The 14,780-nt window shown below is 41.4% G+C and overlaps 1 protein-coding gene across 1 annotated transcript; it reads right to left on the bottom strand.

Annotated features, from left to right (window-relative positions):
* Positions 1-5,778: 5,778 nt before the first annotated feature.
* LOC115814603 (tripartite motif-containing protein 16-like) lies at positions 5,779-10,218 on the bottom strand. The gene is made up of 6 exons (XM_030777501.1): positions 9,625-10,218; positions 8,316-8,411; positions 7,854-8,087; positions 7,529-7,682; positions 7,333-7,392; positions 5,779-6,314 (listed from the first exon to the last, which is right to left on the bottom strand). Exons 1-6 carry the CDS (start codon positions 10,216-10,218, stop codon positions 5,779-5,781), a joined length of 1,674 nt encoding a protein of 557 aa, XP_030633361.1.
* Positions 10,219-14,780: the final 4,562 nt, after the last annotated feature.

Here is a 14,780-nt window from a genome sequence, read left to right as displayed (position 1 = left end):
TTTACTGATCACACACTCAGAAATATGAACAAACGATTAAACACACACTGATCAGGACGCTCAGATCAGTTTCATGTCTTTATATGTGAAAGTAAGAGTGACTTCCTGATTCTGTGTGAGTGTAAGGTTGTCTTAAAGTGGTAGATCACTCATAATAAATAGAGAGGTGTGGTGTGTGTGTGAGAGAGAGAGAGAGAAAGAGAGAGAGTCATTGTTTTGGGACTTTGCTGACCTCTGATGGCTGTTTTTGGTCCTTTGTATTGGTATTTTTTGTGTTTTGTGATTACCCTGCCCTCTTGTTAGCTACCTCACCTATGTCTCATTTTCAGTGCCATGTGCCTTGATTGGATCACTGTCTGGGTGTATTTAAACCCAGTTTCCTGTGTTGTTCTTTGCTCAGTCTTTGATGTTCTTGGTGTGTTTGACCCCAGCCAAGACCTAAGCCTTTGTGTTTTTGGATTCTCTGTTATCTTTTACCTTTCCCCTGTATTACTCTTTTGGATTTCCCATGTTGGATTTACTTTCTACTTCTCTCTCTTGGACTATTGGACCTGAACTGTTAATGTTATTGCTTCTGTCCTTGGTTTTTGCGACCAACTGCTTTTCTTCTTTTGGGGACGTCTCCGCGCCACCCCCTGCAGCTGCCCTTATTGGGGTGTTGAGCCCCAGAACGTGTCCCTCCTCTGTGGCCACAACCAGTACCTTGCCCTCTCAGCCTCCTCTGCCAGTCTCCTGATGGCCCTCTGTAGGCTCATCCCAGTCATACCAGTCATACAGAGAAGTTGGATTGCTGATTTCCCCACAAAACCCCTGCATCCAACTTCCACTGGGTGGATGGCTGCAGTCCAGCCCGCTTCACTGCACTGTGCTACCAGCTCCCAGAACTTGATCCACTTGAACTCATGTGCTGCTGCTATCCCCTCCTCCTAAGGGATGGTGAGCTCAGTGATGAGGACCTTCTTGACAACTGTGGACATCATCATGACCTCTGGTCTGAGAGTTGTTTGAGTGATCTCAGGTGGGAAAACAAGCTGCTTGCCCAGGTCACCTGACATTTCCCATGCCTTTCCAGGAGTCAGCAGAGAGCAGAGCAGTTGTCTTTCCTGCTGCTGGCTTCTGTCGGTTCTCTCCCGGCTTGACAAAGGGAACGAGCGCTCAATGGAGATCTGAGCAGTTGTTTGTCCCCCACCCTGCGCTTCCCCAACAGCTCTGCCGGCTTCCTCAGCACCGGGTTGTGCCTCCACCTGAAGCGGCCCTCCGCCAGCGTAACCCTGCACCCTGACAGGATGTGCTGGAGGCCTGTGTTGCTGTTGCTGCCCGGCGGGCACTCGTCCTCACTCCCAAACCGCTGGGAGAGGTGTTGGGGACGTGGAAGGGTGTCGTATGTCGCCCTTATCGAGAGGCTGAAACGCGCTTGCGGAGTTCGCCAGATGTCTGCCCAGCTGATGCCTCTGCTTGTGGTGGCCTCCCACCGTGTCCATGCGCCTTGCTGGCCCTGGGACACTGCCTTGATGAGGTAGCGCTCCTGCTCCACCCATGTGACCTCCTCCACGATCATGGTCTTCCTCTGCTCCCTTGTGGCTTTGGACCAGAACTGCACTGATTCTCCCCAGCCCAGTCCTGCCTGACTGTCTTGTACTCAAAACGTAATGATGATTTAGGAGAAAACTGAAGATGTTAATTCATGATTTACAAATTGGAATATTATTTGTGGATCCTGCCTATAAAACATCTGCTGTCCGTATATCATTAACTGTTTTCTGTCACTGGATTCCTAAATTCATCTTGTAATAAGTGAAAACAGGCCCTGAATGAGAAATGAGACTTTAATAGGAGTAAAATCATGTCTTTGATCATTTCACCATAGAGAAGGAGAAAGATCAGAATAAATGATACACTGCTCACTCTCATGAGTGGAGGCTCTTTTAGTGTGAATCCACTGGCTTTTTAAGTATCATTATGTGTCATGTATTTGATGTGTTTGAGTGCTGTTAATCAATGATAAGTGTGATGACTGTGAATCCTTTGTCTATTTTAATGTGACCTTGTCATATGAAATTCATATGTGTTTTGCAGAGAGTTATGTCTTGGGCAGCTGTGATGTGAGTTTGATCTGAAACCAAAGAGAGTTTGTGTCATGTGACTGTATGGTTTGATTTGATTGGATGCTATCAGAGTGGTAACTGATTTCAAAATTGTACCCTATCAGTCTAGGCTGATCAGTGTTGAAGGATAAGACAATGTGATCATTATTAAATGTGTTGCTGAATCAGAAAGAGCTTTTATTGTATATACATATGACTATAGTCAAATTCACAGCAGTGCTGGAGAAAAGAAAGAGAAAAAGTAATCAGCATCATTTCTCTGTCACCTTCACTGTGTTTTATTCTATACATGAGTTCCTTACACACAAGAGTGGAGCAGACCTCTGAGGTCTCACTGTCTGTTTATGGGAATGACTCATCTCTGACAATGAAGCCATGAGTGATTTTTCATCAAACTCTACAGAATTCATTTACACGTGTGAAACATAAAGGAAATGTAATAAACCCACTGGTTCAGCATACAGCCAAAGAGAAACTCATGAGACAGGAAGTGTTTGGGATCACAGGAGTGATTTGTGAATTAAACTTGGTGACATAATTACTCTCCACCAGATAAAAAATAAAAAGGGTTTAATGAGTCAGGACTGTAACCTTCAAGATTCTTTATTCTTTTCTCTTCTGCACTATGTTTCACATAAAATGTTGTACTGAAGACTTTCTACTTCACAAAGGGTAGAATTTAGTTTTAAGAATTTAAGGCATCTTTGATGATATATAGCTAGTCCACTGACTTTCTTGGTAGAAAATCTTTTTATATCATTAATTGTGTCACAGCAGTATGGAGCGGGTGAGTCTGTTACATATAATAAATCATAATAAATATGGATTTATAGCCTCAGATCCCAAACACCAAGCTCTACTGTCCTTTCTCATGACATGTCTGTGTGAGAGAAACACACTCAGCACTCTCACTAATTCAGCTCTAATCCAGACTTACACATATTGTAATGCTCTTCTCCCCTGGTTAAATGAACAGGTCTGGAGTCAGTGGAGGAATGAAAGGACATGATATATTTGAACAGTTAGTGTTAAATCAGACATTAGGTATTAGACACAGAGGACAGACATGAGACAATGAAAATGAACATTAAAGAAGAGCACAGACATTAGACATGAGTTCCAGGAGTAATGAGGAAATCAGGACTTTGTCTCCATCTGCTGGTCACATCACATCCATCCAGCACCAAGAAGGATGGACTGTCAATCAACAGTCTGAATGAGCTTGTTTCCATGGGAACAGTCATTCACACACATGACTCCAGATGTAGGACTGTAATGTGTGAGTGTGTAGTGAGTGTGATGACAGGTTGACTGTACAGGTGTGTGTATGATGAGGATTAGAAACACAGTCAGGAAGACTGACAGGAGCAGACTTTTCTCTTCATCTCCACTCATCAAACCATTGTGTTAGAATCAGAGCATCAGATTTCAGGACAATGTATAAATCATAAAATAATGTATTTTATTTTAGCACAGAGGTTGGGTTATTCCAGCCCCTTAATTGTATTCTATCTAAATCAGACTTAACACAACACACTTATCATCATTAAACATATCACTAAAACTAAGCCAAGTATGCTGTGTGTAATTACTCAGTACTAATCAGGTCAGAAACAGCTTTAACACAGTACACCTGACCAATTACACCACAACAAAGACTGAGACAGATCGTTTTAATTCAAATCTACTTACTTAAAAAACAAACAAACAAACAAACAAAAAGACGGAAAAAAGGCAAATAAGGCTTTGAGCCAAAGAGGGAAAATAACAAAATTAAAACTGGCACTAACTATTAATAAACAATATGTACACGCATGAAAGAAAAGGAAAAAAAAAAAGATGCAAACTGTAGCTGCCCAACTGAACACAAACAGGAGAAAAACAAACATAATAACGATGATGGATCCTCCCTATTGCTGTGGGTATGTATGCACATGTGGCAGTCCACTAAGGTAACCCAAACGCAGAAACACAACCTCAGGACTAGAATGAAGAATGAGAGAGTATTGACAGGCTGTAGTGTGGTGATGGAAATGGAGGTAGTGGAGATGAAGGAAGGGGATGATGGGAGAGGTTGCAGAGTTGAGCTGTGAGTGAGGCGGAGCAGCTGGACTAAGGAGGCGGAGCTTAAGGGTGACAGGCAGGTGAAGGGCACACTGGAGATACCGAGTGGCACTGGAGTAATCCTCACCAAAAAAACAGGGACATAAACACAGACATGGAATCTCCACAAACTAGAGTAATAGAATCCCAAACAGAGACCGAGAAGAGAGCTCTACCGCATAGGCTGAAACAACGATCTGGTGAAGAGTGGATGAAACACCGGGGTTTAAATACTGTAACGTGATGAGATGACTGATCGCAGGTGTGTAGGCAATCTGGAAGTAGAGAGAGAGACGCCATGCCCACAATGCACACACACACACACACACACACACACACACACACACACACAAACACACACACAAAACAGAGCAGACAAACCAACAGAGGGAACACAGGGAAAGGGAAACACTAGAAACAAAAGGAATAAATTGACAAAAAAGCTGTAACCATGACAGCAAATAAAATGGCATTACTATTTACAGAAATGATAAGACTTTTGTGTGTGATTCCACAGTGAGTTATCAGTGAGAAGTGTAAGTGATGACTAGTGAAATGAAGTGTAGTCTGACCAGCAGGGCTGTGGTCACAGGCAGACTGAGTTTCCACAGGATCCAGAAACCTCTTAATTACAAATCACCACCTTTCACCTTTCTATCACAGAGAGAGTGTGTATTTGTTTGAGATCAAATGTGTGTGTGTGTGTGTGTGTGTGTGTGTGAAAGGGAGAGAGAAAGAGATTGTGACAGAGATGTTGATGTGAGTTTATCTCTGATGTGTGTGTAGGACTGAATGGTATAGAAGAATTCCTGTAAGAAAGTTTGTGTGTCATTCAATGTGTCTGTTTCAGAGTAAGTGTGTAAGTGTGTTTATTACACATTGTGAATGAGCTCAGAAAAAGCTTAAGGAAGAGCTCAGAAAACGACAGCCATCTTGATGGCGCGTTATCATAGCAATTGACTGTGGAGTCCACATCAACTGCTACAACTTTAGTTACAAGGTAGCCAACATCTGCTGAACATGGCACCATTTCAGCTCCCACTGAGCCACCAGTTTGTACTGGGTAAAGAATCTGTGGTGCATTGTCATTCTGGTCCTGGATAATAATTTTATTATTATTGACTGTGGATGTATGAGAAACAGAGAGAGAGAGAGAGAGAGAGAGAGAACATAACACTTCTTTCTTATTGATGTTCTCAATGATTTAATGAATTCAAGAACATGTGAATAAAGTGGATGAAAAATGAATTTTCAGTGTCAAGAATCAAAACTCAAATTCTAGGAAAACAAAAACTTACACAATGACAGTCTTCCTGTACAAAATTCTCCATCTCTGATTCACACACAAACTCTCAACAATGGGGGCACATTGAACTTCACAAAATGAAGGGAAAAAAACAACAAACACATTAAGAGAAACTTCCCACAGTCAGAGGATGATCATTAGAGTAATCTCAGCTACAATCACAGCACTCCTTCACTACAACCTCCATCCATAACAACCAAATCATGTTTGTCATCTGATAATACAACACAATCATTTGATCATAACTGGACCATTCTATTTTATTCATTTTGGATGGTGACATAACCTCACTGTAGATCCACCACAGACATAAAACCCAGGATAGAGGGGCTGAGTGAATGTGGTGTGGACTCTGTGGAGGAGGGTCATTGTGTCAGAGACGCTGTAGAAGGACAGAGTTCCTGCCCTGTGGTCCACATACATTCCTATTCTGGAGGAACTGGGAACTATGGGGAGTTTAGTCTCTTTATTATTGTGCGTGAATGAGTAACAGGAGGGAGAACAGAACAAATTCCAGGACTGATCATTAAATCCAAACAAACACTCATAACCCCGTCCTTTCCTCCTGATGTCTTTATATGACACTGATATAGAAACCCCTCTATCCCCACTCCACTCAGTCTCCCAGTAACAGCGTTCAGACACACTCTCTCTACACAACACCTGACACCACCCATCACATCTCTCAGGATGATCAGGATATAGCTGTACTTTATAACTCCATGTCACCACTCTGTTCCCCTCAGACAGACAGAGGTGTTTATTAACTGTGTTGGGATCCAGTGTGAGATCACAGGAATCTGGTGAAGTTGAGGAATAAAAATGACAAATGAACATTTGTCTTTTTTTAGAAATGAAATATTGAATCACTGAAATCAATTTTAAAAAGCATTAAGAAAGACATGAATGAAATATAATATTCACTTCATGTTAAGCCTATGTTTCATTATATTAAATTCAAATTTCGAAACCAGACACTTTTTGTCCATTGTCAACTTTGTCACATAGATAATCTTTCTCATATTAATTTTTAAATGTAAACTTGATTCCTTCTCAGGAACATAACCTCCAAACAGTTCTCTCTCTCTCTCTCTCTCTCTCTCTCTCTCTCTCTCTCTCTCTTTCTGTTTCTTACTGTCTCTCTTTCTTGCTCTTTCTCTGTACATCTACTCCTCCTAGTTAATTCAGTTAAACTAATTTTAGGGCTTTATTGTCATAAGTTACGAAAATATCACTATAGTAAAATCACTAAAGGGGGAGGGATCAAAGGGGGCGGAGCTTATCTGCTGTTGGCTTATTGTGACTGTGGAATGTTTGAAAACTGTCAGCAGTCTAACAGTCATAACTGTCAACTTCACTAATCAACTGTCACACTGTGAGTGTCAAATGGTATTTCACTTTTTATAAAAGTTTCTGTTGTCTTTTTATCTTTTAATTTCTTAATGTCTTTCCTGTACTTACTTAACTCATGATTCTTCTCACTTCCTCTCTCTCTCTCTCTCTCTCTCTCTCTCTCTATCTTAATTCAATTCAACAAGATTTAGTGTCAGATATGTTACCAAAGTAGATCATTTTATGACAATAAATGTAACACTGTAATGTGAGAGAACCAATAATAATAATGACAACAACAATAATAATAGTAATTATAATAACAATAATAATAATGAATTAAAGCATAACAGTTGTTAAGGAGTTAAGCTGTGTAGGAGTTGTGAAGGTTTGTTGTAATCATGTAATGACTGAGCTATGAGAGTTTGCATTCGAGCATGTGTGTGTGTGTGTGTGTGTGTGTGTGTGTGTGTGCGTGTTACTCACATTGTAAGAACTGCTCTCTGGTTTTGGGTTCAGGGAGAGGAATGATGTCAGTGTTTGTCACTACAAAAACAAAAGGATTCATTAGACTCATTATTAAAGTGATAGAAAGAGATATAGAGAAATAGAACAGAAAATACTTGAAATGAAATATTGTTTACAACATTTAAGTAACAGTATCTAAATCCTAAACATTTACTGGAAAGTCTTCCAAACTCCTCCTCACAGAAATCCTCCAGTCGCTCCTTCAGCTGAGAGACAGATTTTCCTACATCCTCAAAAGAGAGGTGTGGACTGACAGTGATGCTGGGTAAGACTTCAGATCCAGGAGGGGAACAGAGAGACGAGAAACTCTAAACAGACAGACACACACACACACATGGATGGAAACTTTATACACATTTTACTGACACACACAAAGATACACAAGTACAGTCTTGATGGATGGAAACAAAAGTTTATACAAATTTTACTGAGAAGTCAGTTACTGTTATATTGGTGATCATTTTGTCCTCCACTGTTACCTGGAGGAAATGGATGTGATCCTCTGTGTGTGAAAGCTGCTCCAGCTCAGTGTCTCGCCTCCTCAGATCAGAAATCTCCTGCTCCAGTTGCTCCAGGACTCCTTCAGCCCGACTCAATTCACTCTTCTCCTGATCTCTGATCAGCTCTGTCACCTCACGGCACCTTCTCTCAATGGAGCAGATCAGCTCAGTAAAGATCCTCTCACTGTCCTCCACTGCTGCCTGTGCAGAGCGCTGTTAGGAGACACACATACACACACACAGAGGAGGGGGGTCCATTACAATCACACACTTCACTCAGCTCTTACTCAGCCAGTCTGTTCCCTACACTGTGACTCAGTGGGATTGGACAGTAGCCCAACACTGGACTCCTCACTGACTGACTGAAGGAGAACCCTGACTGAGCCCTCAAATGACTCCTCCAGCAGCCAGCTCTTGTCTTCTCCTCTGTTCAACACTCACCCTCAAAGACTCCATAGCCTGTCTCAACTCCTGCACCTCCTTCTCTCTCTCCTGGATTCTCTGCTGGGTTTTCCTCTGACTTTCTCCCAACTGCTTCTGTTACACAAATAAAACACATCATCACACTTGGCCAATTTACACACAGTCTTCTGTATCCAATGAATCTTAGTATGAGAAAAATTCACTGTTTCGACTGTTTAATTTTGAACCTGTTTCCTCTCATATATTTTACTGTTTTTTCACTTTGGTTGTAGCGTAATCCCCTTTGAATATGAATTCATATCTGTAATTTTAAAATGAAAATGCGGAATATTTAATGAGTAGTCCGTAGTAATAAATAATTGTTATTGTAATCAATACAAGAGTATCAGTGGAGACAATCATCATGTAACTGAATTCAAAGGGAATGTGTAATTAAATACAAAGGAATAGGCATTTAACCCGACAAATGCTCTGCCTTTTTTCTTTTAGTTTTAAATATATTTAAATGTATGTAATAAACTGTAATTGCTATGTTCCCTACACTGTATATATACCATAATATTACATCGGTTATACCAACACATTATATTGATGTAATATGTTATATTACATCAACAAGCCTTGATATCTCTGTGATGATCGGTCAACGTTTGTGAAGAATTGTTTTATTCAAGTAAGATTTCCTCAGTAGTTGTGAGTACAGTTTGCTAACTGTTTTCATTTTGTCGATGTACCTGGCATCGATTTAAAATCTACATGACACTTTGTTCTCCCTTCTCCCAAAACTTTGCACTTTTACTCGCCATTTTCACATGAGTTAAGGAATAAACGAAGTGTCAGCATAAAAGAGTGAAGGGAGCAGGTGCTGGTTTGGACAAAGGTTTATTACAGCACATTTCCTTACATTGCCCCCTTGTGGTCGACCAGTCCTATTACATTAAACATGCCAAAAGTGCAAATACAATAACGTTCGGCAACAATGATTGATTTAACTCTCCGGCTGTCTTAAAACTAACGATTGATTCAGATGTAATTTTAAAATAACGATAACAATATAACAGGAACTTGTAAGTACAACAACGCCGATGGTTTTTCCAAACAAGTAAAGCTAATTCAGCTGAAAAAAAAAACAACAACCAACAACTCCACACCTACTGACTAAACCTCAGTGTGATGGTAGAGGTGGAGGCAGTCAGTGTCAAGGTTGGTGTGAATTTATGATACAATAAGCAGCTTTTATGTTCCTGAATCTAAATGGCAGTTATCAGTGGTCAGTGCACATTTGCACACATTCTCATTGAGCTGTAAGAGAAGTCCCTGTACATACCTGTCTTTCAGTCCTCTCTGCTGATACTGATACTGTTTTATGGTCTCTGTGTTCATCCACCTGACACAGATAACACATGAACTGTTGGTCGGTTTGACACCAAATTTCTATCAGTTTGTTGTGATGAGGGCAAATCTGGTCTTGTAGTTGTCCAGTAGCATCAATAACATTGTGTCTCTTCCCTTTGAACAGTTTTTCATGTTGTTCGAAGTGAGTTTGACAGTAGGAATCCAGACACACCAGACAGGACTTGATGGCTTTGAGTTTTCTCCCAGTACAAACACCACACTCCACATCTCCAGGTCCAGCATAACAGTGAACATGAGGGGCAGCAGCTTGGAGTCTCATCTTCAGCAGTTTCTCCACCACTTCAGCCAGCATAGTGTTTTTATATAGAACTGGTCTTGGTGTGAAGGTCTGTCTGCACTGGGGGCAGCTGTAGACTCCCTTCTGATCATCCTGATCCCAGCAGCCCTTAATACAGCCCATACAGTAATTGTGTCCACAAGGAATAGTCACAGGATCCTTAAGGAGATCCAGACAGACTGGACACATGAACTGGTCCTGAAACTCTGAAATACTGGCTTCTGCCATTTTACTGGTCACACACTCAGAAATAAGAACAAACGATTAAACACACACTGATCAGGAAGCTCAGATCAGTTTCATGTCTCTTAAAGTGAAAGTATGAGTGACTTCCTGATTCTGTGTGAGTGTAAGTTTGTCTTAAAGTGGCAGATCACTCATTGCAAACAGAGAGGTATGGTCTGTGTGTTTATGTATGTGTGTGTGTGTGTCTGTGAGATAGAGATAGAGAGAGAGAGAGAGAGAGAGAGAGAGAGAGAAAGAGAGAGAGAGAGCAACACAGAGTGGGGTGGGGGTTTACAAACGCACCTGCAGTCTCACCTGAAGAAACTACATGTGTATTGTTGCTGTAGTGTCGCTCTGCTGCTCTCTGCTGGAGACACAGAGATTCACACTGAACACTGAATTTCCATTTAAGTTGTTAAGCAGTTCTCTACAGCCGAGAGAGGTAATCCTCATTCATAGACACTGATCATTTTGAATAGCAAGTCTGAAATAAGAAGTTTGGTGCATAATCAAATATGCATAAAACTAAATACCCACAACCTCTTCTCAGGGAACTGTACTGGACTTTGAGAGGGAGAGAGAATAAGGTGATAACAACAGCATGTCATTGGTTTGTGTGTAAAAACTGATCACATATGTGTGGTAAACTGACACTGAGGATAGTGAATTAGTGTCAGTGTTGGGGACACAGAGCAGAGGAAAGGTGTTGAATGTGGGGGAAGAAATGTTTTAGTGAAAAGTTGTGTTTTCATTAACAGTCTGTTTAGGGAACAGAGCCCATCTCTTCATAACTGTTCTCCTCATGGGAACTGATGCCCTAAAATCATTTTCATAGAGCATAATAACCAGTTAACAACATCTATAATAGCACATTAAAACTCCCTTATGAATGCTTTAATGGTCTGAAATGAACTGCTATCACTCAATATCTGTAATTCATTTTACAAAATAAAACATCCCCTTCAGGCTTGAAATGGTTACCAGGTTCATGTCTTCTTTCCCTGTTTATTTAAGTTCAATTACAGGTAAAGTAGACTGCTCTGGTTCTCTGTTGGGCAGCCCTGTACTAATGTGTGACTGCATGTTTACAGACATATCGATGACTTATGAAAACTATGTATTCTAGGGCTATTTTATGGAAGGTGTTTTTTGTTTGTCTCTGTCCGCTGGTCACATGATGTTTATCTAGAACCAACACTCTCCACACCTTACTATTGGTTGATTACTGTGAGGAGAAGTGGCAGTAATGGGATATATTGATGTACTGCTGTGTAATGAGATGAATCTCCAGACTCAGACAAACTGGAAGTCTCTGGAGGGTCTGATAGAGTTTAGACTCAGTAATGATGTGGTATGGTTGACATGACCATCAGACTGTGTCATATGCTCTATGACTGAGTTGAATGTAATAAGAGTCACCCTCGCCAGAGTCAGTGCTGTCAAAATATCTACTGAATGTGAAAATCACACAGGATTCAGATAGAGAGACAATCAGTTCAGTTTACATTAATTTACTTCAGTTCAATCAATTCAACATAGACAGACCGTTTTTTCCAAATCAGTACTATTTTAATTCATCAGGTATCTGTGAATAAATGCATAAGAAATGATGTACCTTCTGTCTCGAAGGTCAGAGGTCAAATTCCAGATGTAGCAGGTAGGGTTTTCCTCCTCCCTTCCTGCCCACTTAATTGTCTCTGTGTTGGATTTGCTGATTCGTGGGCACTTTAATTACTGGGCGGTCCTCTTTCCGCGTTATAACTATGCAGGTGACGGCTTCGTGGGTGTAAGTCTTCTACCATTCCCCGCCTCTTCTGGAACCTGGTGGTGTTGTACTCTGCAGTTTGGCTTGGCTGTTTGAGTCACCGTGTCTCTCTGATTTGTTGTGAAGGTATGCACTCTTACTGTTTTCATGTACTGGAGGTTTATAGTGTGAGTCACTGGTGCTACCTCTGCCTCCGCTCTTTGCTTTGTAACGTAGTTGGCTCGTTTCTCTGCTGCTGGTGCGGAGTGGTATTGTTCCACTTTGAGCCTCTGGTTAAGGCCGCTTCGCGTTCGTTTGAGGTAGGCCGGCTTATTTTATGTTTCCAGCTTCACTTGGCTCCCATTTTGCATTTAGCGAACACAACTCCCTCTCTCAGTCTCTGGTCTGTTGTCAGTGATGTGTGACTCTGCAGCTCCCACCCTTTCGCTGCTGGGGAGACTGCGCCTCTGTTTCCCGGCATTTGCAGGGCTGGCTGTGCACAACGGTGGGAGGCCCTTTTCAAGTTCACTGCCTCCACTCCCTGGCGGCGCTACTGTTTTGTCTCTACATTACTTTGGTCTTTATTGTTTTTTTGGGGGGGGGTTTGTCTCTGTACCGCGTTGGTTCGTCTCCGCTGTTCAGTCTGCGTCCGTCACAGCCGTGAGTGCTGTCGCTGACCTGCACCCTTCCACTCGGTCACTGTCCACTGAGTTTTTGCTGGGTTTTCCGTTGGTTTGTTGCGTCTGTTTTCTTTGTTGGTTGCTCATCTGGAAAGTCGTTTTTGTTGTCCCTCTGGTGTTTTAATGTTTTGTTTTATTATTGTTACTAGTTTTTGTGACTGTATTTTTAGTTGGTTGCTATTCCCAGCCCGGTATGTACATGGCCAAGCAATTGCTGGCTGCTTCACCCCCCCCCCCCCCCTTTTGTTTGCTTTTCTTATTTTGTTTTGCTGTTTATTATTTTTCTCCAGTTTGTTTAATTGTACACCAGAGGGCTGTACTATGAAGTGATGTAACTGGCTTACCCAGGTAACTTCTGGTTAACTTAACTCAAAGTAGTAAACTTCCTAATAGAAGAGCTCTATGGCTTCATTCTCCTAGCAAAACAAAGCCAAAGGGCTCTTCTATTAGGAGATTTACTGCTTACTCGGTGTGAACCTAACCAGCAGTTACCTGGATAAGCCAGTTACCTCGCTTGGTTGTACAGCCCTCTGGTTGTTCATCTTGAAGATTTATGGAAGTCCCTTTTTTTAGCTGCTGGGACTCCACTCCACTTACTGCTGCGTTAAGAGTTATAGTGTGTGTGTGCACTTAACGTGTATTCTTTAGTTACAGTTGACCATTATGGTTGAATTCATCTGGCCTGATATTCAGCGCTGTGTTGGGATGGCTGGAAGGCAACACCTGGCTTGAAAAGAGAAGTGGCCTCTGTATTAAAGAAGGACCTGACTGTTATCAGTTTTTCCGCTAGTCCTTTACTGTAGAGCCCTCGGGGTGTTATTTGGATTGTGTGGTGTGTAGCATCAGGTCCCCTTCCCCCTTCAGTTAACCCCATCTACCACGGTAAGCCCCAGCCCTGCTCTGGGCTCCCTTTGCTTTCATTAGTGTAATATTTTATGTGCAGCTCCTCACTGTGTCCCATGTGTGTGTGTTAACGTTGTCAGCGTCTGCTCAGGCTGTTACTGACGTACTGACCCGCTAACTGGTGGGGTTACCTGTCATTTTTAAATCAAATTGTTAATAAAAATGTTCATATTATTTGTGGAATCACCTCTCTGGTCTCTTGAGTTTTCAAACCTGTGTGACCTTTTTGGGTTAAAGGTGGTTAAACCTTTCCTGGTGGTGAAATGATCCTAGGTGGCATAGTCGACACTACAAACTTTCAACAAACAAACTCCCTGCTCTGCATGCCACACAAAGTATAAAAACTTACATGATGTGATTTTACTGGACTGTCTATCTCTGTTTGAAACAATCTCTTAGCAATGGGACAAGACTGGCCATTACAAAGTGATTTAATCAGGACAAAATCAGCCATTAAGCGACACCTCCCAGCCAGCACTTCAAAGATCTCCCCAGAAAACATGTAGCGAAGAATCAGAGGATGATCATTAGAGTAATCTCAGCTACAATCACAGCACTCCTTCACTACAACCTCCATCCATAATAACCACATCATGTTTCTCATCAGAAAATGCAGCAAAGTCATTTTAACATTATAACTGTAATTAGACATTTCCAAGAAAGAGAGAGTGTCACATTGTGTAAATGCAGGTTGGCGGTCTCTTTATTTCCAACAAGTATAACAAAAAGGGCTTCAAAACTTAAAGCAGTCTTCAGAAATTCAGGCAGGAAGGAAGACCAATGTGACTTGGGATACACACCAAACAATGCCAAACAAAGTAACAGAGCAACCTATGGAGTACTTATACCAAACTAAACCAGGCTAACTAACTGAAAACACGTGTGAACAATGATTAAACTAACAAGGCTAAACAAGACTGAACAAAGAAAACTAGGAAGTTGTTTTCTATGGAATTCAAACAACACTGACCACTGGAGGGGGAGAGAGAGTTTGCCATTCAAAATTCTGACAATTCTCTTTTTACTGTATCTCTAATCCTCTCTGCTGGACACAAAGAGACTTACAACAAATACCCTCTGTAGAAGATCTCACAAAGACAGACTTAATACATACAGTCTTTACACAGACAGTCCTCAGTTACAATGGTCTCCCAAATTATTCACACCCCAGTTACAGATTAATATCAAAACCAGAACCTGATTGGCTGTCTGAGTTATGACAGCAGTAGATCCTCTTT

Source organism: Chanos chanos, chromosome 6 (assembly GCF_902362185.1).
Source record: "Chanos chanos chromosome 6, fChaCha1.1, whole genome shotgun sequence".
NCBI classification, from domain to species: Eukaryota; Metazoa; Chordata; class Actinopteri; order Gonorynchiformes; family Chanidae; genus Chanos; species Chanos chanos.
The sequence above is the reverse complement of the archived record's forward strand: the minus strand, read 5'-3'. Positions and strand labels throughout refer to the sequence as shown.

Bases quoted from the DNA above. Each gene is read 5' to 3' on its own strand.
- LOC115814603 (XM_030777501.1), bottom strand. From the start codon at position 10,218: ATGGCAGAAGCCAGTATTTCAGAGTTTCAGGACCAGTTCATGTGTCCA. The intron at 8,088-8,315 runs GTGAGTGTTGAA...GTCTCCTAACAG, and splicing joins AGGCTATGGAGTCTTTGAGG to CGCTCTGCACAGGCAGCAGT. The intron at 7,683-7,853 runs GTAACAGTGGAG...CTGTCTGTTTAG, and splicing joins ATCACATCCATTTCCTCCAG to AGTTTCTCGTCTCTCTGTTC.